The sequence below is a fragment of the Taudactylus pleione genome, unplaced genomic scaffold (genome assembly GCF_031769625.1).
Source record: "Taudactylus pleione unplaced genomic scaffold, aTauple2 ptg000493l, whole genome shotgun sequence".
Lineage (NCBI taxonomy): Eukaryota > Metazoa > Chordata > Amphibia > Anura > Myobatrachidae > Taudactylus > Taudactylus pleione.
In genome coordinates this window covers 1,253,392-1,280,242 of record NW_028284895.1, presented here as the reverse complement: position 1 = coordinate 1,280,242, position 26,851 = coordinate 1,253,392, and the positions used below count along the sequence as shown (strand labels likewise).

Below are 26,851 nucleotides of genomic sequence, written 5' to 3'. Positions count from 1 at the left end.
CCATGGACTCTTATGCCTGTGGCTGTGTGTCTGGGAACGCTTCGCAGCCACCTCACAGTAACCTCTCAGGAACGCTCATCACTTTTCCACAACGCTTCTGTCCCGATCACAACAGCACCTTTGTGTGTACACTTTATGCACCAGAGGAGTTTTTGGAAATTTTCAGTTTAAAAAAATTGCTGAACTACATGAGCATTTCACGGGATGCGGATTGCGTGCAGTTCAGAATCAGGCCCTATGTTCCAGACTGCACAGAAGTATGGCGACCATGTGGATTTACTGATAGACGTTGAGCTGCTGTTTATAGTATTACATACAAAGTCCTTTACTTTCTCCTGTCTCATTAGGTATAGTTTCCTCAGTAGAAACGGCTTTAGACCTGATGTTTTACGCAGCTTCTGTGATGCATCCAACATGCTTTTTGCAGTAGCCTCATAACTTAACTGACTTAGTTTGATATCTTCGACTAATAAACAGTTTCTCTGGCCTGTCTGTCTTTTAGCTGCCAGACATTTTTTTTTATTATTTCTCTACTCCCTTTGAAATACAGTGCTGAATGACTAATGACAAACATTCTGCAGATTTCACTGAAAGATTGCCTGTATTCTTCTATGTGCTCTGCCAGGGCCCACAACTTGCTGCAGAATATGCTTTGCTGTTCAAGCGTCAAACAAGCGGGGAAGTTTATGCGATAAAACAAATAAGTGTTAAACTATAACATGAAGGACTACCAAGAAGTTTCTACAATAAAGCGGTCATAACTTAAAAAACAGTGCCACCTATTGTCTCTACAGTGTAACTTCTTAGGCTCGTATTCAATTTGAAGAGAAAAGTCCATTTCGGCAAAAAAGTATCGCGGGTGATGTAATTTTGCCAGGCGGAACTTTTCGCCGTATTCAATTTCAAATACTTTTCGCCTAGGCGGAATGTCAATGCAATGGACCTGGCGAAAAAGTTTCGCCTATGAATTGCATGCGGAAAAAAGTGCAGAATTGGGGTTTTGGGGTGCAACATTGCGGGAACCCCCGTGCAGGCTTAAGACAGTCCCCCAAAAGGTTATTAAAAAAAGACTGTAGAACACCCTAAAAAAGTACTTTCATTTTGGGAGTGAAAAAGTTCAAAGTTGGGGGACAAACTTAAAAACTAGCTAAATAGACTCAGGGGGGTCCCCCAAGTATGCCCCAGGTGTTTTTTACTTTGCTGGTGCTTGCGGCAGGTGGATTTTTCACAATTTTTTACATTTTACTTTAACAACTTTAAAATATGCTAGCATCCATTTTCAGGTATCCAAAATTTGCTTGGACTAGTTTTTTTCATAAAAAAAAAAAATCTATATGCTATTCTTCACCCCTTATCCAAATACGCAAAACAGCACCTATTGAGACCATTTAAATATACCAAATACCTTCAGCAGGCCAATTCGGGGGTATACATAGTGATCCCGCATGTCAGTGCATCTTTTCGGGGGTGTCAGGCTGATTACCCCATTTTGGAGAGGACTTTCTGCCTGTTCAAGTTTCGCCGGGTGCCGTTTTTGCGCACTTTTAAATTGAACAAGGGGAATCGCGGGGACACGCGCGAAAAGTTTCCGCACCCAAAACACGAGATACAGGCGAAAAGTCCGGCAGGCGAAAAAGTATCGCGGGTGCAAAACTTATTGAATACGGGCCTTAGCCTGTAAACTGTTGTCATACTCCAACAGTTATCGGGTTTGTTTTCTTGTGGGATTAATGATCCCCCGTTAATGCTGTATTCACAAACAACACATGTTTCTTAAGCCATAGGACTAGGTTTAGAGCTTGGGTTAAAAATGAGTGAAATAACTAAAGCTCTAAGCACTTTGTGAAAATTGCTGAGCAAGAAAATGTATTTAAATTGCAGTAAAATTGCATGACAGGCCGCAAAAGACATTAATAATGTATTCCCCCTAATGCTGACCAGATATAGACCATTGTTGTGGTGTACAGTATGAGTTCCAACACACTTTGCTATTTAAGTTGTTATACAAGAACACAATTAAATAACATAATGCACACTGCATTAGCAAAGAGATATTGCTGAATATAATACCTGCAGAAAGCCCAACAGTTATTTATTGACTGAGAACAGAACAGATACATTCAGCTGCAAGGAAATATCTGTACATTAAAATTAATTATCTGGCACGAATAGTATCTTTATTTTACTGAAGTCTTTTTAAGCTGTATTTGTTTCTTAAAGGTGAAGTTCAGCTTTGCAGATAGGGGCCTATTCATCAACACTAAAATAACGTTTTTAAGGACATTTTCCTTAAAAAACTTTATTTTGGTATTCATCACAGATATCTCCTTGCTAAGTTCCCCTGCGTTAATTTCCACACTCCCCATACATTAGTACATTAGTACATTAGTGTGGGGATGTGGAAATTGTGGTATTCATCAAATTCCGAAAATTACCAATTTTCGGAATTTGATGCAGTTACTATTCGCCACTGTGAGGTGGCGAATAGCAGAATCCACTTACCTGTGTCAGCGTGTGCAGGTCCCCCGACGAGTCCCTCCGGCGCTCTGCTCCGTCCTCAGGCTCCGGAGGCTGGTCGGACATGTGTGCTCCCCAGCAGAGCACAAGAAAGTTTAGAAAAAGAAAAAAAAAATTTATTTTTTTCTAATATGTCATGTGGTCTGCTGGGAAACCACATGACAGACCAGCAGGACGGAGCCGGAGGCTGCTGCGCGGAGAGGTAAGTCGGGGGGGGGGAAGGTGAGCGGGGATGGGGGGGTACGAAACTTAACGCGTCTGTAGGCAGTGCTGCGCATGCGCTGGTTTTACAGATGTAACAGCGCATGCGCAGCACTGTTTCCAGATGAGATAAGGTAGTGTAGGCAGGGAAAAGTATCTATTTCCCGAAAAGCTGTCATCGCAAAAATGACAGCTTTTCGGAATAGATACTTATGGAGAGGTGGAATGATGAATTCCACCTATAATTAGCTAGAACTCCATGAGAGTTCTAAAGCTAATTATCTCAAGAGAATTTTAATGTTTAATGAATCTTTACATAACTCTTCTTTCCCAGTAAACTTGCTGTTAACGATGTACTCACGTTGAACTGTGGGCTTGATTCAGCAAGGAACGCAGTTGCCAATACGCACGCAATCGGCCGATTGTGGTGTACTGCGCATACGTCGCAGTGCGCCTGTGCGAAGCAATCACTGCGATGGGGACTGCGATCAGTCCCCAGACAGGAATTGCCGTTTGTGGGAGGTGACGAGGGAGGGGGGTGATCTGTGAACAGCAGGTGTCTCAGTGCGTTAAGATACCGTGCATAAATTATCCACTGCGACGCCGTATGCAGCCTGTGGTTTCATAGCGTGCGTGGAAGTTAACAATTCCTGAGTAAGGACAGAGCTTGTGCAAGTGTGCGTGAGGCTGGGATGGTCCTCGTTTGTACAGATGGTTTTGCAGTATGTGTGCTAAGTAAAGTGGGCGTCCTTGTATAGTGCTGCGACGGGATAGCGATTGCAATGGATTAGCATACTCTCGCAGTTGAACTGCATGCGTAATCGCTATTGCATTCGCAGCTGCGTTCCGTAGTGAATCAACAGTGGTTCTCAAACTTGGTCATTGGGACTACACACAGGTCACGTTTTGCCAGGTCGCCCAGCAGGAGCTCAGGTGTATTAATTACTCACTGACACATTTTAAAAGATCCAAAGGTGAAGCTAATTATTTCACTTGTGATTCTGTGAGGAGACCTGGAAAACATGCACTGTTTGGTCCAAGTTTGAGAACCTGTGCTCTAGAATTCTGTGTGGTGAAAACTGATTGTGAGCTGTGATAAAGTGTTAAACGCACATGATTGGATAAGCAACGGCGCGTATCCGATCAGATACCTCTGTCATCCTCATTCCGCGCCTAAAGTTTTGTAATAGCTTGGTCTTCATTCTAGCACCCTGCACCTGTCACAACGACTGTTGCAGTTCCTCTTTCCTGCCTGGGGTGTCACTCTCTGCTCTGATGCTTCTAGCACACCCTGGTCTGTATCTCAGCAGATTGTTGAATCAACTGAGTGTGCTAGAAGCACCAGAGCAGAAAGCGACACCCCAGGCAGGAAAGAGGAACTGCATGGGTTGTGACAGGTGCAGGGTGCTAGAATGAACACTATAGTTGGAGAATAGAGGGAGTCAGGAGAACAGCAGCATTCCGGGGCCCAGTTTTAGATGTCACTAACAATACGCGGACCCCCGCACATGCTCAGAGAAGGACAGTGGGTCCTTTTCTGAGCATGGCATCTCCAGATATTGCTAAGCCATGTAGTACGACAAGCCCACTGAGATCCCTTTAACGTGGGAAGAAAGTCACACCTGCACCACGAGAAGCACTAGAACCAGAGCAAAGATCAGGTGTGAAAAAGGGCACCCCTGTCTTGTTCCATTGGTCATTTTGGAGAGGGCGGGTTGCAATCCCATTGATTGAAACGTTGGTGCAGGGGGCAGAGTATAAGGCCAGTACACCTGTATAAAATGGTGGAGAATGAATGGCCAACTGACCCTGCCAAATGCCTTCTCTGGGTCCCATGACTGCTGACCCGGAATAACGCCCACCTGACCCTAGTGGATCACATGGGGCAAAACAGAGCTTAATAAAAATGTGTCACAGGATACTAGGCAGATATAGGTAGATATAGGTAGATAAGGTCTCTTGGGGAGCTAAGTGGGAGACGTCCATCTTCCACTATGGCGCTCTAAAGCCACGTAAATACTAGATGATATGTCCTATCGGGCACATCGGCCAGTGTGTACCCGCTATGTTGCTGACGATGCGCGCTCCCGTGCGTCCTCAGAGACATCGCCTGTCGGACATGCATTTGCCGATACCGGTAACCCCTGCCGAGACCGACATCGTGCTGGGTACACATGGTTGAGTGTGTACTCAGCATAACACAGTGACAAGATGGCGCATTGCATGTACCATAAATTGAAGTAATTTTTATACCATATATAAGGTATATTTAATTAAAGTTAAGTATTAATATAAGAGCGCCCCTTTATAGACTAATTTTCTTACCTGTATATAATCACAACATACCCTACCCTTGGGAACATTACCAGTCTATTTCTCTTGTGATTACATTGCTGCATGCAGAATTTGTATATAAATCAGTATAGTACAGCAGCTGGTGTGTGACACGTGATCCAGTGCAAGAATCTACCCTACCTGCCTCTGAAAAGGAAAGATATATAAAAGAGGGAGTCTACACACATGGAATAGCCAGACGGGCCTGGGAAAGAAAAAAATCACAGGCCTATCATAGGAAGCAAGGGAGCAGTGACCAGTGCTGTGTGGGTGTGGTCAGTGTAATGTGGGCATGGCCAGTGCTGTGTGGGTGTGGTCAGTATAATGTGGGAGTGTACACCCCATACACTATCAGCCCAAATGCAGTGAGAGACATGGATGCGTTGGCACTGTGGGAACAGCACATAGCGCGCAGTGAGAGACATGGATGCGTTGGCACTGTGGGAACAGCACATAGCGCGCAGTGAGAGACATGGATGCGTTGGCACTGTGGGAACAGCACATAGCGCGCAGTGAGAGACATGGATGCGTTAGCACAGTGGGAATAGTGTGTAGCGCGAAGTGAGAGGCACGGATGTGTTTGCACTGTGGGAACAGCACATAGCGCGCAGTGAGAGACATGGATTCGTTAGCACTGTGGGAACAGCGTGTAGCGTGAAGTGAGAGACACGGATGTGTTTGCACTGTGGGAACAGCGCGTAGCGCGCAGTGAGAGAAATGGATGCGTTGGCACTGTGGGAACAGCGCGTAGCGTGTAGTGAGAGGATCGGATGTGTTGGCACTGTGGGAACAGCACGTAGCATGCAGTAAGAGGCACGGATACGTTGGCACTGTGGGAACAATGCCTAGTGTGCAATGAGATACATGGCATATATTGCAATAAACCTGTAGCTCGAAACAGACAGCAAGGGCATCAGAGTACACACACCTACACAGGTGATAAATGCAAACTGGTGGAATTCGAACAACCAAATACCCTGGTGTTGAGTCTAAGACCCCCTATTGGACTTCACCAGGATTTAACACAAGAGGATAAGGACTTTACTTGGTGAGGGCCCAGGTTGGTTCCCACCATGAAAGCAACAGAATACTTAGCTGGTACAGTATAAGGAGTCTGCCTGGAAACACCGCAGATGGAAATGCGGGTATAGATGTGCTGCTGTTGAGTAAACTGAGGTTTAAACAACACTGGCAGAAAACTATACTGAATAGTGTAGTTCTGGGGCAAGAGTATCTATGTGGAGCACAATTGATACTCAGGCACTGGAATAGTGCACTGAGCAGGTTCTTATAGTGGCTGTCTGATGGGTGATTCCCCGCATGAGTCATCGGTGCAGGAGGTCAGTGGTAACACCTGAGAGAGGTGTTATGTCATCTCTAGCCTGAGGCTGAGCCCAGCTGGGTTCTAATAAGGATTCTAATTGGAAAGGCCAGCAATCCGTGGTATCCATGACTGCTGGTAATGACACTGGCCCAGGGAGTACCAACTTGTGTAACAATAAATGTAATGGTGGGAAAGTAGAAAAGCACCGTGTGAGGTCCAATGAAAAAAATGCACAGGAGGCACATATGAAATCAAGGTTGGGTAGAGAGAGCAAAGAAGGCACCTAGGGCACAAAAAAAAAAAGAAGCAGTCGGGTGCCAGTGGGTGATGTAGAACCAGGAGCAATAGTGTGGCAATGACTGTGCCTGGGGTCTTGTGGTTGCGAAAAATATTATGCCGCGCACTGTAGAGACAGCCGCTTCCGCAGATTGCGGCAGCAAAACACTCCCTCATGGGTAGAGGGTACAGCTACATGTACAGTAAGTACAATGGTAAATTTTTTATCTCTTTATTTGTACACTTACATATATAGTTCCATACTTTAAAAGGTACTGATATTTAATCAACTTATCTCATTATATGCTACAAGTTCCTACCGTTGTCCACGTGCACGTATCCTCCATTGGAACAATGCTCTGACATTTCCTCTACATAGGTCTCCATCTCTGCCATACTGAGGGAATGTGCTATCGGAAGCAGAGTCGTAGTCACTTTTTATTAAAAAAAACAAATAAAGTATAATTTTGATCACATTGTGTTGCTGTATGGGTAAAGCTTGCTTAGACAAGATTTAGCAGGAAACGGCACAGTGTCCTCCACTCACATTCGCTCATTTCTCTTCGCTCGCAATCTTCACCAATTTTGCCATGGCCATAACGAGTGGTGTGTGACCGGTGCTGCCGACCAGGGCACAAGGCCTGGAGACACAGCCCGCCGCCTGGGAGACACAGCCCGCCACCCTTTCCACCTTGTGGGCTGACTGAAGAGGCGCCCTGCTATGTTCTTAGGATGCGTCTGGGACTCAACTTCCTGCTTCCTGTACTCCCCAAGCGCTTGATGTGTGACATCATGACATCACATGCACCGTGGCCAGGGGGGAGGATGCGGCCCAGGGCACAGAGGTGTACAACTACAGCACTGCACTTTACCTCTACACCCTGCCCTATATACCTATCTAAGGGGTCGAATCAATTCAGTGTGCTACTGATAGCGCCTGGAGGGAGCTCCCGGAGCTATTCAATTTAGCGTAGTGTTAGGGCAATTTCTGCTCACAATGTGACTAAAGTCCCGGCCGCAAAGCTGTTTTCCTGGCTTATCACGGTGCTACCAACCTCGCGGCTGGCACTTTAGTCAGAAAATGGCGTTTCTCGGGAATAAACACCCAGCTTTAGTTGCGAGAACCGGCATTCTCCAACTTAAGTGATTATAGTTGGACTAGAAAAGAATAACTCCGGAATCAACATCCTGGCGCTATTAACATCCCGGTCAGTTGAATCGCCCCCTAAGTCCCTTTTCGCTCATTTCACAGTATATCTGGACTGAAGCTAAGATGAGCCATCATCTCACCAGTGCCAGAGTGGCAGCCACAATGTCTTTAAAACAAAGGCCCTGATTCAGAGGCGCTCACTATTTGCGAGCGCTCGCTCTGAATCAGGGCGGGACGTTTTTTTTAGTCACCGGCCTCCAGGCCGCTCGCTAAGCTGTGGGTGACCCTTGTGGTAGGGTCTCGTCCACCGCAAGCCCCAGTGAGCTTCCTGCTCAAATAGAGCAGGAAGCTCACTACTGACATCACCTCTGTTTTTCCAGCCACCCCCCCTGCACGCCTACAAAACGGTGCGAGCTGTCAATCACAATCGACAGCCGCCCCGTCTTGTAGTGAGTTCCGCAGCGAGTGAAAATTCACTCGCTACGGGGCTCGCGAGCGGGTCTGAATCAGGCCCAAAATCTGTTATGTTATGCATTAGGAAATCAGTGGTTCCCAAACTGGCTGGGCACCCTGGGTTTCCGCGGGGCACTTGGAGTGATGCCATAGGTTGGTGGTCAACTACCAAAGAAAATTATTTTAGATCAATGTGATAAAACAAAGTCTGCCAATCATAAAGTTATGTGGACAAAGAGAAGCACAAATCTGTCTACCACCTAATACTGTAGTACAGTGGTTCTCAAACTCGGTCCTCAGGACCCCACACAGTTCACGTTTTCCAGGTTACCAAGAAAGTACACAGGTGTATTCATTACTCACTGACACATTTTAGAAGATCCACAGGTGGAGCTAATTGTTTCCCTTTCGATTCTGTGAGGAGACCTGCAAAACATGCACTGTTTGGGGTCCTGAGGACCAAGTTTGAGAACCTGTGCTGTAGTAGAACAGGAAACAGCAAAGAGTGACAGGTGAGCACAATTTACTTCATTTAATCATTTAGCAGTTTCTCAGTTAGGAGCCTTTGGCCTAGGGGTGCCATGGAAATAAATGCTGATTCTCTGGGACGCCGTGACTCAGAAAAGTTTCGGAACCATTGCGTTAGATACATTCACTGTGTACGGGGTCAATTTATCTAATGCTTCACGCCAAACATATAGGGACTGGTTTTCATTTGGACGCGTCCACGGCCATTTATCCATTCGACCACAGCAGCCTGCTTACCCAGTGGCGTCACTATTGGGGTGTGACCCCATCCGAAGGGGGTAACACCAGAAGAACAGAGCTGCTCTGCTATTTCGGTGTGACCCCCTCAGATAGGATGTGGTCAAAGGGCCTGATTTAGCACGGATTGCAAGGCTGCGTTCGCACACGCACCCGATAGCTGCTAAAATATGCTAATGAATGCGATCGCACGGCAACCGCAGCACTATAACAGGACGCCCACCACTGTATAAAGCCAGCCCACTTCCCATTACGTACATCCACAAGTCAGCTAAAAAACATCGGTAACATCGGACCCATACGCACGGTTGTGGTTGACCATGCCATCACTCACAAACTGCTAAACCTCCTGTCGCCATCTAGACCGCTAGTTGCGTATGCATTCGCAGTGGCTTAATTATGCACGCCCCTGTAACGGCGTTCAAACGCAGAGGCACGCCTGTGTTCTGTCGCACCCCCCACGTCACCACCCCCAAACGGACACTTCTAGTCAATCACTGTGCGATGGGACTGCGTGCTCTCTGTGATCGCTTCCCGATCGCAGTGGCCCGGTTCGCGCACGCGGACTGTGATTCATATGCATGCGCAGAACGCAAACATCGACCGGGTGCATGCGAATGCTGCCTTGTGAGTCGTGCCCAAAATACCTACACCTCTCAGAGTCCCGGTGGAGAGCTAAGGTTACAATTAGGGGTTACGGTTAGGCACCAGGGGGAGGGTTAGGCTTAGGTACTAGTGGAAGAAAGGGTTAGGAATGGATTAGGGTCAGAGGGGGGGGGGAATAATAACCCTGTCGGCGTTGGAATTCTGACATCTAGGATCCCGTACGCTGGCTTCCCGAGCGCCAGCATCCCATACCCAACCCCTTGGATGGTGTCACCAAGCAGCTGTGATAGCGGAAGACGTGCTCATGCACGCATCATCCACACTGTGGACTTCATTCAGAGTCGGTCGTTGCGGCCGCACGGTCGTATAGAAAAAGGGGCCGGATATGCAAATGATGCACACGCATGTTGCGTCCCTAAGGTCAGATCGTTAGCTGGCCGACCAAGGGGAGGATGCGGTCGGATCGCTAAAAATACGCCCACATCTCGTACGCATAACACGTCATCTCCGGCTACATAAGGATTAATCGCGAGCATCGTAAACCATCGGAACTGGTCGTAGAGCTAAAGGTTGACCATGCCCTCTCTTAAGCACTACGATCAGGTCAGTGTAAAACCTCCCATGTCATGTGTGCCATGACACTACTTTGTTAATTATGCACTCCCTTAAAACGCCGTTCGCATAATGAGGCACGCCTGCGTTCGGATCTCCACACCCCCGTTTTCAAGCACCTTCCCCTGTTACCACCCACAAATGCCGCAATCTGTCACTCAAACTACCGACTTGGCGGTGTTCAAGGAGAGAGAAATTTCTGATCGTAGCCGCTAGTTTGCGCACGCGCATTGCGAACTGTACGCATGCGCAGTTAAGCGAACATCGGCTGCGTATGACCGTGCGGCCGCTTCGACCGACTCTGAATGAAGTCCTGTGTCCGGAAAGGCTGGGGGGCTGACCAGTAGTTCCCGGAGCGCTCGGCAAGCCCCTAGTGTGACGAGAACGGGGATGTGACACGCAGTCGAGTCCCCCATTTGTTATTCAACAGTGAGTGTGGGTTAGCAGGCACGAGGCCACGCCCCTTTTGTGAGTGCGTGTGCAAGGAGTCTACAGCGAGGGGTGACAGGGTGAGTATGCGCACTGGGTATCTGACTCCGAATCAGCCCCATAGCTCAAAAATCTGTTGTTAGTTTTTTTTTAATAACTTGTGTACGGACAATAATGTGATATTATATCATAGATTGGCTCAGTGACGTCACCAATCCCACCTTACAATGACATAGAAGATTTCCTAAGCTCCTACCATGATCCATGTGCTGGGGCGACACAGAAGGCGGATGTTGCGCTGATTCATCGACACGGCCCCCTGTCCTGGGGGGAGGGGTAGCGTGAAGCAGACTCGCAGCCATGTTTCCTTTATTACCAATACCAGCATTTTCTGCAGTACAAAACAAGTGAATAAAAGTTCATCAATACGTCATCATGTTAGAACGAAGCACAATTTTCTGCGTCACAGTTTAATGAATGATGTCATAGAAATCATAGCGCACAAATCTTTCTGTACATTGCAATATTATCCGGCCATCTGGAATCAATGGGATTCATTCACTAAGCACACCCAGGGCCTCATTGTGCCGTAGCCACCACCTATTCTGTTCATACTCAGTAGCCCACTTGTACTGGCGCTAATCCGTCTCAGTTTGCCCTTAAACGCACCATTGCCGCACTATAGTATAGTATGGGGACTATAGGCCTGATTCAGAGCCGGACGCTCTGAACGAGCGCCCGCTATGAATCAGGGCTTTTTTTTTTTTTTCATAGTGCGGCCTTTTGGCCGCTCGCATAGCTTATGCGAGCGTCCATGATGATGGTCGCGATGGTCTTGACCATCGGGCTTGCGACGAGACCCTTGCGGTAGGGTCTCGTTGGCCGCAAGCCCAGGAGTGCTTTTGGCTCTATCAGAGCCAAAAGCACTCCCACTGACATCACTAGTGATGTCAGTGGGGCCGGCCCCAGACGGTAGGTGTTCCAATGGGAATGCCTCCGTCTGGGCAGCCATGCCCCCGGCACGCCCACCAAAGGGGGTGTGCTGTCACTCACCATCGACAGCACGCCCCCTTTGGTGCGAGACCCCGGAGCGACGGCTTGGCTGTCGCTATACGGGTCTCACGCATATGCACGACGGAGCAGCCTCCGTCGTGCGCATGCGCACCTGCCCAACATCGACCCGCTTGCGAGCGCTCAGCGCTCGCGAGCTGGTCTGAATCAGGTTCTATGGACATTATCAGGGGACAATTGTAACCAGGAGATATCAGTGATATCCCTTGCGTTATAGGAATGATGATTTACCCTGGCACTTCATTTCTACAAAAATAGGGAGAAAATCTTAATTTTCACCTGCTTTTGTAGAAATTAAGTGATGATGCATAGAGCCGTGTGTGTGTACCTCTAGATTTTCAGGGGCCTATTCATCAACACTAAAATAACGTTTTTAAGGACATTTTCCTTAATTACTGTTATTTTAGTATTCATGAAGAGACTTAACACAGAAGATATCACTGATATCTCCTGGTTAAGTCCCCCTGCGTTACTTTCCACACTCCCCATACATTAGTACATTAGTACGAGGATATGGAAATTACACTATTCATCAAATTCCGAAAATTATGTATTTTCGGAATTTGATGGAGTTACTATCCGCCACTGTGAGGTGGCGAATAGCAGGTAACACCTGTGTCAGCATGGGCAGGTCCCCCGGCATCTTCCTCCGGTGCTCTGGGTCTGATTCAGAGCCGGACGCTATTTGCGCTCGCTCGTTTAGACAAAGGGGCTGGCTATTTAAATTGACCGTTCGCTCTTTGCGGTCTGTTGACGCCTCTATGTCTGAACGAGCGAACAAAACATGTGGTCGTTATTTTGTAAAAAACTCCCCCTGGCCGTTCGCATCATACGTCATCTCCGCTATTTATTAGATTAATCGAGTACATCGAACGGCGTATGAACTGCTCGCTATTCTTGTGGTTGCATTTTCCTACCGCAATCATGCGAGCAGTTCTGGCTAAAAGACACCCAACTGACGTGGTCGATGACGCTACTTTGTTAATTATGCAATGAGGCACGCCTCCGTTCTGATCTCCACTCCCCGTTTTCAAGCACCTTCCCCTGTTACCACCCACAAACGCCTCATCCTGTCACTCAAATTAGCAGGCACTCGCTATTTTGCGAGCACACGATTTTCGACCGCACTGACTGGTTCGCGCATGCGTACTAAAACCCATACGCATGCACAGATGTGCGAACATCGCTCGGAACGAACGAGCGGCCGCTTACGAGCGGCTCTGAATGAGGTCCCCTGTTCCCTCCTCTGGCTCCAGTGGTTGCTCTGACACTGTGTTCTCCCAGCAGAACACAACAAAGTTTAGAAAAAAAATAAAAATTTTTTTTTTTTTCTAAACTGTACTGTGGTCTGCTGGGAGAACACAGTGTCAGAGCAGCCACCGGAGGCGCTGCAGCGGGCAGGTAAGAACGGGATAGGGGGGAGGTATGCGGAGGGGGTTGGGGACACACACAAAATTACCGCAGCTGTATGCTGTGCTGCGTATGCGCTGGTTTTACAGATGTAACAGCGCATGTGCAGCACGGATTCCAGCTGCGGTAAGTTAGTGTAGATAGAGATAACTATCTATTTCCTGAATAGCTGTCATCGCAAAAATGACAGCTTTTCGGAATAGATACTGATGGAGAGGAGGAATGATGAATTCCCCCGGTAATTAGGTAGAGCTCCATGCGAGTTCTAAACCTACTTACCTCCAGAGAATTTTAAGTTATGATGAATAGGCCTCTCACAATTTTATTGCAAGATGGGGACATCTAGGGGATACATCTACATATATTTGGTAAAAGTATGACAATTTGTGTAACCTGGGCAAATTTTTTAATAAAGTAACAGAATCACCAGTTGGATACTGAGCATACTAAAGTGGACTGATTACAATAGGTTTGCTACCTACTAAAGCTACTATAACGACTAGTGCATATATTTCCTATTATGTTTGACAAAATGTTAGACCAAAGGGCCCCATTTAAGACGCATGTGAAGACCACAGATAATCGCTCAACTGCTGGAACATCGGTATCATGCACATCACTGAATCAGGCCCTCTGTGCGCTAACAATTAGTACACGGTGCGACTCAAGACACGTGCGCAGATGAAAAACAAGGCCGCTGCATCCGACTCAGAATGCTGATGTCTGCAATGTTCATATTTGCAGACAATCGCTGCCATAGATAACTTAATAAGAGAGTTCTCAGGCTCCTACCATGGTACGTGCGCAGAGAATGTCTGGTGGGACACAGACTCGCACTGGTGCTTGCTGCGTTACCAGGATCAGTGATTTCTGCAGTATAGAGAAAATAAACCGTTAAACATTAAGCAATTGCAGCATATTATCATGTGCTGTCTGTGTAGCAATATCATAGAACTTTCATCTGTTTCAGTGTAATCTAGTGATGAGGAAACTGTACAGTTATAGTCTTTGCAATCACTGGGCCTCATTCAGAGATGGACGCTGTTAAGCATGGCTGCTGCCTCTTTGCACGCGGAAGTTTTGCTAACATATGCTACTGCAGCAGCGTCTGAGGACGCCTCCCACCAGCAGTGCAGATCCGAGTGATGCATCCAAAGACGCATCATCAGATCTTTTGCTATACCATCGGCCATTAGAGTAAGCCTGAGGTTACCCCGAATGGCTCTCGGAGCTCAGCAGCTGAAACCAGGCACTCCTATTGGGTTTGCGTACATCTCTTAGGGGTCTATTCATCATTACTTAATTATTAATGGTGATAATTATGTGTTGAACTCGCTGCAAGTTCCAAGTACCGTTCAGAGTCATTCATCATCCCTCATTAACTAAAGTATCACTTTCTGCGGAGTCAGTTTTTCTCTTTAATCCATACATGTCTCCACTCCCAGCCCACTGCCTCTGCCCCATCTCCCTTCTCCCAACCCGCAGCCTCTACCTCCATCTGCTCCCTGAGCACCCCTGGCCGTAGCCTATCCCCGGTTTCTCCCCTCTCCCAGCCCGCACCTCCTCCTCGTGTCTCCCCTCTCAGTGCCCGGACCTCCTCCCCATGTCTTCCCTCTCACTTCCCCAACTTCCTCCTTATGTCTCCTCTCCCCCCCAGTGTCTCCTCTCCATGCTGGTGTCAGCGGTCAGCACCCCCCTCCTGCAGCTTCAGATGAGAGCGATGGCCGATGCTGAAGAAGAACCAGGAGCAGTGAGAGAGCCGCCAGAGGCAGATAAGATAGCTGCGGGTATTATGGAGGGGAGGAGGGAGGCAGATGTAGCAGACAGCCGCCAAAGGCAGTGGGGATAGAGCAGGGAGGGATCTGAAAAGATCTCTGAACTTGTGAATGACTTTGGGGGCCTGTGCGCCATCTCAGGATGGCGTACAGTCACACACTCAAGTTCCGAAAAAAAAATATTTTTTCAGAGCTTAATGAATGGCATAATGTCTACGTCCCCATACCAAAGTATGGGAGCTGTGGAAACTATCGGGGGAGAATTGTAACCAGGAGATATCTGTGATAACCAATTACATGAGGTGTTTTTTTTTTCTTTTGCTAAATTTATTGTTAGAAATTATTACTGACACTAAAGGTAATGTGCGGCCCTTTTGAAGGGATGGGGGCTGCACCCTTGAAGTGAATCCGTTGGCCTAGACCAGTGGTTCCCAAACTGTGCGCCGTGGCACCCTGGGGTGCCTCAGGACACTTGCAGGGGTGCCTCATGTTGGTGGTCCAGCACCAACTCAAATTATTTATGGTCAATGTAATGTAAACATGTGGACAAACAGAAGCACAAACCTGTCCACCACCACATAACTGAGCCTAAGGATGACAGGTCAGCACAATTTACTTCACTTTACTACTTTTCTTCTTTTTTTTTTAATGTCTCAATAACAAACTTTTGTCTTAGGGGTGCCGTGAAAACAATGCTGATACTCTAGGGCGCCTTGGTTCAAAAAAGTTTGGGAACCACTGGCCTAGGCAGTGCAGGAGGAGAGACGTGTGCAGCTTTTCGGGAAAATGGCGTTAGGGACATTATAACAGTGATTTTTGAGCCCGCCAGTGGAGATGTACTTACAGTCTATGGGCATAGTGTGCACACATTATAGATACACCCATGAGACGTGGATGAGGGGGGTGAACCGCGCTCACTGGTATGGTTATAGGGTATGGGGAGAGGGGTGAGAGTAGGGGAAGGGGGGGTGTGGAGAGGGAGAGGGATGGGGAAAGGGATGTGCGTGTGTATAGCTGGGGGGGAGGGGGGGTTTGGGGGAGGGTAAGTGCTGCACCTGTGGTAGGAATACCTGATCCTACCTGGATATCGGACAAATAATAGGGTGGTGAGGCGCGCTCTTTTGTGGGGATATGGGTGTGTGCTGCGTGTGGGTGTGCACAGAATGTCTAAAAGAGAGACTGAGTCGGTAATGTTGGGTCAGAACGCTTTATTTGGGTAGGCACAGTGCTGCTTGAGAATCAATTGACCCTGGGGTGTAAGGGGGTGTGGATAGATACGTGCACGGGGGGGAAGGTAGGTGGACCCTTTTAGGGGGCTCCTTACCGTGCAGTTCTCGACCAGCACGGAATCCCTGCTGGACCTTTGGTCAACAGTCTTATCGCCCGGCAAATGTGGTATGGAGGGTGTGGAGGCGGCGTCTCGCACAGTGTGCAACTTACCTACCGGTAGGTGCCTGGGATGGCGTTGCGATATGGGGATGATGGTATTCGGCAGTCTCTGGTTGTTGTGCAGCGTTGTGGTTGTGGACTGTTGTTTCTGTCCTGTAACTCTTGGAGCGGTTATGCCACGTGCTGATGGTGATGGTGGTAGCGTACTTGATGGCAGACTGGAGATGTCTGCGTAGGCTCAGTGTCTGTACCCGGTAGGGCTGGCGGCACCTGGTGGAGTGGAGGTTCCGCGTGTGCCGGCGGGACGACCGGGGGTGGGAGCTTGGTGAGTGCTTCTGGAAGCCGGGTGTGCCTGTACCCGGGTGGAGAGTCGGTTGCGGTGGGGTAGCGGCTCCGAGGTGCGGGAGGCGCGCTGCCGGCCGGATCTTGTGCCGCGTGTGCTGGCGGGGCAGACCGGTGCGGAGTCTGGCGGCTGCTCCCGGCTCCTGATAGTGAGGTCACTGGGTTGCCGCCGGAAGTGGTGTGTGCACAAGGTGGGGATGCCGCTCGCCGAAGGTGCTGGCGGCTCCTTGTGCCGCACCACCCTGCGTGCAGCTAGGGGATTGGTAAAGCTGAGCAGAGTGAGGACTTAGTTTAGTATACGATGGTAGGTGTGGGTTACCCAACGCGTTTCGGCATGCTGCCTTATTCATGGAGGTGAGACATTGCTACCCTTAAGACTATCAGCTAGGTGGCGTAATTCATAACTTCACAGCCTAGGGGTTATGTTTACTAAAGGTCGGTTTTAAATCCATCTAAATTGATGTTATGTTTCTGGGGCTCAATCACACATTTACTAATAGGCAATTTTTACTTGTTTTTTTAAGTGTTAGTAAATGTGTGATTCATCACCTGAAACATAACATCGATTTAGATTGATTTAGATAGATTTCAAATCAAGTAAAATTGATTAAAATCGACCTTTAGTAAATGCACGCCTATGACTCCGGCTGACATTTTAAGGAGCCAAAAGACGATTATTAAATAAATGTAAGTTTGAAGAGATTATTTTGAGGGGATGTAGGTGGCATCTCGGCGGTCAGGATGCAGGCGCTCAGTATGCCGGTGACGCAATCTCGTCACCAGTCAGAATCCCGGCACCAGCATCCCAACGGCAAGTATTGGGCTTAGGGAGAGGGTTAGGGTTTAGCGTTAAGCACTAGGGTGAGGGTTAGGCTGCAGGGGGGAGGGTTAAGGTTAGGTTGCGAGGAGGGAAGGTTAGGGTTCAGGGTTAAGCACTAGGGGGAGGGTTAGGCTGCAGGGGCGGAGAGTTAGGGATAGGCTGCGGGGAGGGAGGTAAGTTTAGGGGTAAGGGTAGGGTTAGAGTATTTAGCAGCCGGTATCGGCATTTTAACTCAGTCGGGATGCCGGCGTCTGTATTCTAAGCGCCATGATCCTGAGTGCCAGCTTCCCATACCCAAAACTTGTCATTCATCTCAGGAACTGCCCAATCTGGCAACCCAGGTGTCTGTAATTCAGCCTGACTGGCGAGATGGGACTACTACCCACATGTGGGGAGCTTTTACTGTAGGTGCAGTACAAAGACACTTTGGATTACCCCCCAAAACAAATGAATTAAGAAATGTAATGTGCAAATTACAGATGAAGTGGACTTTTTATAATAAAGAAAGAAATCACCTGAATGGCAATTGCAGGGTCTCTCCAGCACAAGTGGTTCACAATCATAGATGTCATTTTCTGGGAGAGACAGACAATCCTCCTGCTTCCCTCTGCTCTGCAGATCCAGGCATCTCTGGGCATGTGGCTTACGCCGCCTCCTAAAAATCCTGCACAAAGGAGAAGCGTGTTCCAGGAGTGTTGTAGGATGTGGTCCCTCACCGGATATCTCAGTTTAGTTGTGTAAACTAAAACTACTCTACACACAACATCCCTGTTGTCACGCCCAGCACTACATCAAGGTAAGCCTACAGTGCCAGGATTTAGGAGGCACCTACATTTTGACACTCATTCAACAGCTTTCTGACTAGCATGGCGACCACACAAGGCTGCTAACACCAAGGGGCCTGTGAAGCCAACACCACACTCCTGAGAATATAAAATGATATAAAACCCCTCCACCACCCAAGAAGTGGTAGGGAAGCGGGGCAACACCTATTGAAAATGGAGTGGTCATTTGTGGGAAGATGTCTAACAAGAGGGGCTATTAATGGGATACTTGTTGGATCTTTATAAGGCATGTTGGTAAACGTGGTCAGGACATGACGGCTGTCGTGCGTACAGTCAGCTTGTAGCTGTACTAACAGTTCTCAATTACGCCAGAAGTGATCAGGCTGCACAGCCCAAGTGTCCAAACGGCAAGATCTCATTAAACTTGGCTACCTATGTGAGAGCTGACTGAGCACCAGGATCAGCCCACGTGTGGTCACAATCTGGCCATCTTAACAGAAAGTCTTTAGAGCCTAAAACCACACAGAGACATACATAGGCATAATATAAGCTTGAGACCCCTCCTCACCATCTGTTTAAAAAAACAAAACACGTAAAAATGGTTTACAGTCGTGGTTCCTAAACTCGGTCCTCATAGCACCCTTGGAGTCCAGGTTTTCAGGATATACATGCTTGAGCACAAGTGGTTCTATTAGGACCTCAGTCAATTTGATTTAACCATCTGTGCTCAACCATGGATATCCTTAAAACCTGGACTGTTAGGGTGCTCTGAGGACCAAGTTTAGGAACCACTGGTTTACAGTGATCTGAGACCCTCAATACCCATGGGCTCTAGGTGGGAACCTAGATTGCCTAATGATACAGCTCTGCACACAGCACAATGGAAGGGGCATTAAATGACAGGACATTAAATGACAATGACAGGGCATTAAAGGATGAGCAAGATTAGCAAACCTTTGACAACCAGTGCAGAACGTACATAGGGTCCCATAGCAAAAAGTCATTGGGGTACATGGTATGTTTTGGCGTTACATGTCCAAGCTGCTGGTGAATGGAGATGTCTCTGTATATTTCTCCAACAAGTTGCGGCACAGCAGCCATATAACCTATATCTATAAAAATGAACACTATCTCCTTCATACAGGTGAGTTCGCGCGGATAGTAAAACTCTCCTCCCATTCCAGCAACTTACCTTACAACGTTCTCTTTGTAGGAGACATTATATTGCGTAGGAGTGATGGATATATTGCCAAACTCGTCGGAGCAGAGACTTTCTTCATCCACGGTGTAGTACCCGTTAGAGAGCAAGCGAGGGCTGTGCCGGCATGGACTTATCGTTCCATCTTGCGGAATCAGGAAGGGGTTCTTGGCCATGTCCATCTTCAGCAAGTCAAAGGTATTTCTGTGGAACAAACCGATGAAAACTCTCAATCGATGGCGTGTGCATAGGAACATAAGCGGCTGGCGTGAAGGGTAAGATTGTGATGATGTGACTTTTTTTTGCACACGCTGCTCCTGATTTCACCCACTAAATGAATAAACAAGGCAACACAGGTGTCTCCTTATCAGACGAAGCTGTCTGGGGATATGGTATAAGTGGGTAACAAGCCCATAATGATAACCACCTCCTCCCATTCCCCCATCCTAAGCGTACTCTAAGTAATCAATGACAGCGGCGTCCATGTGGGATTACTGGGAGCATCGGCAAAGAACGCAGGCATGTCCCAGTTACCTCCACCAAATGCTCCCAGATTGTCAATCAGACTGCGTGTAATAAAGTCGCTGCGTGCGACTACCGTAATGTACCCTGACGCAGGCGTAGTGCGACTTACAGTACACGCATGCGCGTTTTACTGATCGCTCAACTGCTTAAACATCGGCATAGCATATAAATCTGAATCAGCCCCTAAGACACATCACCCCAGCAGCATAACGAAGTTGGGGTACCCCAGCGTTAGAGGGGCGGTCACTAGTGCAGGTCATGCAGGATCCTATGACATGTAAATTGCGGGGAAACTGCCGTACAATGGGTGAAAATAAGAAACGTTTAAATTAATAATTGGGTGGGTGCAAATTTCACTTTGTAACTTTTGCTAACTTGGTTTACAGCACATCTAGGCAAGTTACACAACATTATTGACTAAGGGCCTGATTCAGACCCGCTCGCGAGCACATAGCACTCGCAAGCGGGTCAATGGCCAGCCAGTGCGCACGCTCGGCGTGCGCTGGCCCCGGAGCGAGTGAGAACTTCAGTCACTCCAGGGCTCGCTACAAAATGGGGCGGCTGTCGATGTTGATCGACAGCTCGCCCCGTTTTGTAGGCGGGGAGGGGGGGTGGCTGGACAAACGGAGGCGTTCCCGAAGGAAAGCCTGCCTTTTGTGGGCGGCCCTACTGACATAATTCGTGATGTCAGCAGTGACCTTCCTGCTCTATTAGAGCAGGAAGTTCACTTGGGCTTGCGGGAACCGAGACCCTACCACAAGGGTCTCGTCGCAAGCCCGATGGTCACGATAATCGCGACCATCGCCGGGCCGCTCGCAAAAGCTGTGGGTGGTCACCCACAGCTAGGTGAGCGGCCTGGAGTCGGATTTTAAGAAAAAATCCGCCCTGATTCAGAGTGAGCGCTAGCAAATAGCGAGCGCCTCTGAATCAGGCCCTAAGCCCCATTGACTTTTTCTATAACACTAGTGTATTTAGTAACATGGCCCATAAGTCAACCAATCATGAGCTCTGATTGGATTGAAAGTTAATTGTATTAGTCCCTATAGCCAATGTAGTGTTGGAACAGTGCATCATCAGGCCCCATACCAAAGTTTGAGTAAGAGCTCGGCCATACCACTGCACCATTATTTGGGCCATTAGGGAGAGAGGGGTGCTTTGGTGCTTATGTGGGGCGAAGACCTGCATTAGTTCACCAACAGGCCTTGTAGCGACCGCACCCCATCCATTGATGTTAGTCCCGCCATCGCCTTCAAAAGCATGCCCAGGCTGCTGCTTACAGTAGCTTACTTGGTGGGGGGGTTAGATTTTTTTTAAATGACTTTTTGAACATTGAGTAATGATTAACAACCCCGCTCTTACAACGTCTTCACTCCCATCTGCCTATCTGACTCCCTCTTTTTCTCTCTTTACTTTATATTGTGTCAAAAACTCAACATTTAGCTAAAACTTACCCAGGGAAATATCCAAAGAGCCTGGAAGGCAGCCGAGCCAGCTCCTTGAAAAGTGATGAATCTGTTAGGGGAAAGTACACACAGAAAATAAAATAATAAAAAAATACATTACTTTGCAATTTTGTTTGTAACGATGTTATGGAAAATAAATGCACAAGAAATACTGGCCCCGATTCAGAGCCGGACGCTCTGATAGAGCGCTCGCTCTGAATCAGGGCCGGTCTTTTTTTTTTTAAGAACGGCCTCCTGGCCACTCGCACAGCTGTGGGTGACCACCCACAGCTATAGCGAGCGGCCAGGAAGATGGTCACGATGGTCAAGACCATGGCGACCATCGGGCTTGCGACGAGACCCTTGTGGTAGGGTCTCGTTGCCGCAAGCCCCAGAGAGATTTCGGCTCTAACAGAGGCGGAATCTCTCCACTGACATCACTTGTGATGTCAGTGGGGCCGGCCCCAAACGGTAGGCGTTCACATGGGAACGCCTCCGTTTGGGCAGCCACCCCCCCGGCCCGCCCACCAAAGAGGGTGTGCTGTCACTCAACATCGACAGCACGCCCCCTCTGGTATGAGACCCGGAGCAATGGTTTGCCAGTCGCTATCGGGGTCTCGCGCATGCGCACGACGGAGCCGGCTCCGTCGTGCGCATGCACTCTGGCCCACCATCGACCCGGTTGCAAGCGCTCAGCGCTTGCAACCGGGTCTGAATCAGGCCCACTGTACATAAGGGTAAGCACCTACAGATTAATTTCATTCAAGAGTGAACCTGCCCTTCTTTGTTTCTTAAATAATTTTTTTTTGTCTTTGTTTCTCAACTCAAGCTTCATTAGGAACAGTTTTGTTGCTTTGGGTTATTACAAACAATGAGCAAAATTTACTAAGCGGTGGGTTTGGTGGCGGTTTGGTGGCAGTTTTGCTATCCGCAGATTTACTAAAGCCAAAACTGTTGCAAAACTGCCGTCAAAGCACATTATAGAATAGCTAGGTTCTAAAATTACTAAGCGGTGGTTTTGGTGTCATTTAGAAACTGCCGCCAAACCGTCGAGGTTTAGGACCCACCACCAAACCGCTGGAGTTTAGACCACGCAGCGTAAATTTTGCCCAACCATTTTTTTTATACTATTATATCCAATGCGAAGAACACAGCAAACCTTTGTCATATCCCAAGGTATCTAAATAACTAAAGTCATTCTGAATGCTGATATAAAGAGTTTTGGTGGAAAGCACAGAATACAGAGGTTAATACAGTATATGCAGTAAAAGTTGCAATACAACAAAGTATTATTGGAGGTGAAAGATTGACACCAGCCAATAAAGAATGTAGGTCAGCATAGCTCCTCTTGCCACTAAACACTAGTTGCTTATCGCACTGAGGGATCTATTTACTAAGCAGTGTTAGGAGACAGAGTGAAAAGTGATAAGGTGCCAGCCAATCAGCTCCCAACTGCCATCTCACAGGCTGTGTTTGAAAAATGACAGTTGGGAGCTGATTGGCTGGTACCTTATCACTTTTCACTCTGGGCCTGATTCAGACCCGCTCGTGAGCGCTATGCGCTCGTAAGCGGGTCGATGGTGGCCCAGTGTGCATGCGCACAACGGAGCCGGCTCCCTCGTGCGCATGCGCGAGACCTGGATAGCGACGGGCAATCCGTCGCTCCGGGTCTCGTACCATAGGGGGCGTGCTGTCGATGTTGAGTGACAGCACGCCCCCTTTGGTGAGCGGGCTGGGGGCGTGGCTGCCCAGATGGAGGCGTTCCCATGGGAACGCCTACCGTCTGGGGCCGGCCTCACTGACATCACAAGTGATGTCAGTGGGAGTGCTTTCGGCTCTGTTAGAGCCAAAAGCACTCTGGTGTTTGCGGCAACGAGACCCTACCACAAGGGTCTCGTCGCAAGCCCGATGGTCGCAACCATCTTCCTGGCCGCTTGCTATAGCTGTGGGTGGTCACCCACAGCTATGCAAGCAGCCAAGAGGCCGCTCTAAAAAAACAGAAGGCCGACCCTGATTCAGAGCGACTGCTCTGTCAGAGCGTCCGGCTCTGAATCAGGGCCTCTGTCTCCTAAAACTGCTTAGTAAATAGACCCCTCAGTACACCTTACTGGGTGGATGGAGCTTCACCTACTGCATGGACCTGGAAAGATCTGGGAAGCAGGTGGCCACCTCTCATGTTGTCACTCAATGGGGTAAGACATTGAATGATGTCATCACTCTGGTTGTCCATCATTATAATATAATAATCTCACACTTTGTTAGTACTCACTGAATGCACCGAAATCATCCTATAGGAACTCCCAACATGAGGTAGAATGAGGCTGCCCAGGGCAAGTGCTTTACTGAGGGCATGTACTGCAACACCTTGTGTGACTGACATGACAAGTAGTGTAGAAGTAGTGTCACAGGCAGCATTGTGACATCAGAGGTACAGTACAGCTAGAGACAGTGCACCAATAACTTCATCAGTATCACTGCTATACATATTGTAGGGGCTGATTCAATGTTAGGGGTCTATGTTTACGGGGTGATTGAAAAGTTTGTGGCCTAATGTACAATTAAATGTGCTAAACAGTTCTTATTCTTTCCACATAAAATTGAACTTCTTTTAGGATTACAAGTTTCATTGCTCATCACGCAGTCATCCGCTACCTCGTCATAAAGGGTTTAACACCTACAGAGATCCATGAGGACATGGTTATGACAATAGGGGAGGCTGCTCCTTCTTACAGCATGTTTAAGAAATGGGCAGCAGAATTCAAACGAGGAAGGGAGAGCCTTGAAGATGATCCTCGCCCGGGAGGCCTGTCAATGTTACCACACAAGCAACCATTGACAAAATCCATGACATGATATTGTAAGACCAAAGAATAAGAGTGTTACATTGCCAGACATCTGTGTGTCTCCCAGGAAAGTGTTCATGCTGTTATTCACAACGAACTCCAAATGACCAAGGTCTCAGCTCGATGGGTCCCAAAACTTCTTAGTGTTGATCACAAGCGGGAACGTCTCACCAATCGGTCTCTGTTTGATGCAGATCCTGAGAGGTTACTCCAGGAATTTGTAACCATGGATGAAAATTGGGTGCATCACTTCCAACATGAGACTAAGGGGTCTATTTACTAAGTAGTGTTAGGAGACAGAGTGAAAAGTGATAAGGTGCCAGCCAATCAGCTCCTAACTGCCATCTCACAGGCTGTGTTTGCAAAAAGATAAGTTGGGAACAATCAAAACAGTGGAAGCATCTGGGATCTCCTGCTCCAAAGAAGAAGTCTGTCTGCTAGAAAGGTGACGGCCTCCATCTTTTGGGATGCAGAAGGATTACTGCTCCTGGACTACCTCGAAAAGGGTAAAACTATCACCAGGACATACTATGCTGATCTTTTGAAGCAACTACGACACAAAATCAAGAAGAATTGACGTGGGAAGTTGACAAGAGGTGTGCTCTTCCACCAAAACAATGCTCCAGCTCACAAGTCACTGGTGGCAATGACTGCTATCCAGAATTGTGGATTCCAGCTGCTTGAACACCAGCCTTATTCACCTGATTTGGCACCCTCTGACTACTATCTCTTCCCCAAATGGAATAAAGAGGACGGTGGTCGCCATTTTGCCATGGACAATGACGTCATTGAAGCCATTGATCAGTTTTTGAGGGTACAAGATGCTGACTTCTACAAAACAGGGATATGTATGCTCCACGACCGCTGGTCTAAGGAGCTCATTCAGACGCGCTCGCTAAGATGCATACTCTTGCTGCTGCCGATGGTATGCAGTGTGTATGCACTTACCTTAGCGAAAGTTCACAATACATTCGCTCGCTGCACATAGACAGCCCAGCAGAGTGAGTGACAGGAGAAGCTATTTGTAGGTGGTTACAGGGGTTGGCCATTAAAAACGGGGGAGTGGAGGAGCAAACGCAGGCGTGCCTGAGCATCTCAGCGGCGTTTTAGAGGTGTGCATAATTATAAGACAGCATCGTAGTACATGTCACCTGGCTTGTTTTTACACTGACGTGCTCGCAGTGCTTGCGGAAGGGTATGGTCAACCTCAAGCGCTGCGATAGCATCCGATGTTACCCGATGTACCGATGGTTGCATACACTTCCTGGACATGACGTGAACAGGTGAGCTTCTTAAGACAGGCTGGTGGGCGTCTGCATACACTATGTGATCGCTCTCTAAGAAATACTGGGGGTGCTAATGCATTGCTGTGCGACAGCACTGCCTACACAATTTGCTTACAAATTGTGCGAGCGATCGCATCTAGCGAGCGGCTCTGAATCAGGCTCTAAGTGTGTACATCTGCAAGGAAATTATGTTGAAAAATAATGTTAAATTGCCTACAACTAAATCCTTGTATCCATAGCACCTTAGGCTATGAACTTTTCAATTACCCCTCGTACTAAGCCTTGGAGAGAGATAAAAAGTACCAACAGTTCCAAACTGCCATGTTACAGGCTGTCTTTGAAAAATGAAAGTTAGGAGATGATTGGTTGGTTGGTTCTATGGGATCTATTTACTAAACCTTGGATGGAGATAAAGTGGGCAGATAAAGTACCAACCAACCAGCTCCTAACTGTTATTTTTCATAACAAAGCCTGTGACATGGCAGTTAGGAGCTGATTGGCTGGTACTTTTATCGCCGTTCACTTTATCTCCATCCAAGGCTTAGTAAATAGACTCCTAGTACATAGACCTCTTAGGAACAAAGCAGTAAACTTTACACCCTGGCAAATTCCGTGTTGCACTGTAGGTGGGGCAGATGTAAGATGTACAGACAGCATTAGAGAGCTCTCTTGTTTGCAGTGGCGGCTCCAGAGGTGGGGCTGAAACTCAGCCCAAAATTCAAATAGGGGAGCCACACCAACTGCCACCCCAACTCCTGCCAAATATCGCAGGCCGGGACTCATTGGCAGTTGTTGTGGCTCCCCTATTTGAATTTTGGACTGCTCTGCAGCACAACCTCTGGGCCCGCCTCTGGTTGTTAGGGGTGTGTCCTACAGTAGCTCAGTTTTTCTCAACCCTGGTCCTCAGGACTCCTAACAGGTCACATTTCCAGACCACCCAGCTGGGCACAGGTATATATTACCAACTGTCACATTTTAAAGATTCACAGGTGACCAAACCTACCTCAAATCTAAATAGCAGTGTAACAATAAGGCTGCCCAACATTTGTGAGCTACATGCAAAAGCAGCTAGTATATACACTGCATGAAAAATAATAAATGTATAGTATTTGCACCTCTTGTACTGCAACATGTTTTGTCAAGTTGCATAGTTACTTACATATTTTTTTATTTTGTGGCTCTCCTGGAGTTCCTGTCTCTTGTATGCGCCTCACCCTCGCCCCCTGCTGCCCACTTCCTTAGTGAAATGGACAGTCCAGGAGGCTTGATGACGCCATTCGCACTGAGGGCCTGATTCA

General features: G+C 47.9%; 1 protein-coding gene across 4 annotated transcripts in view; it reads right to left on the bottom strand.

Annotated features, from left to right (window-relative positions):
• TMEM71 (transmembrane protein 71) overlaps nucleotides 1-26,851 on the bottom strand; it is a 67,945-nt gene that overhangs the window by 24,321 nt on the left and 16,773 nt on the right. For 2 of the 4 annotated variants that reach the window (XM_088449694.1, XM_088449696.1), the window contains exons 3-8: nucleotides 21,434-21,494; nucleotides 19,452-19,661; nucleotides 17,990-18,138; nucleotides 13,941-14,018; nucleotides 10,924-11,058; nucleotides 6,973-7,086 (exon numbers count right to left, since the gene is read on the bottom strand). In XM_088449694.1, the coding sequence (XP_088305820.1) occupies nucleotides 6,973-7,086; nucleotides 10,924-11,058; nucleotides 13,941-14,018; nucleotides 17,990-18,138; nucleotides 19,452-19,661; nucleotides 21,434-21,494 (747 nt within the window). The remainder of the gene's footprint in view (nucleotides 1-6,972; nucleotides 7,087-10,923; nucleotides 11,059-13,940; nucleotides 14,019-17,989; nucleotides 18,139-19,451; nucleotides 19,662-21,433; nucleotides 21,495-26,851) is intronic. The other 2 variants (XM_088449695.1, XM_088449697.1) reach the window with 2 other exon arrangements.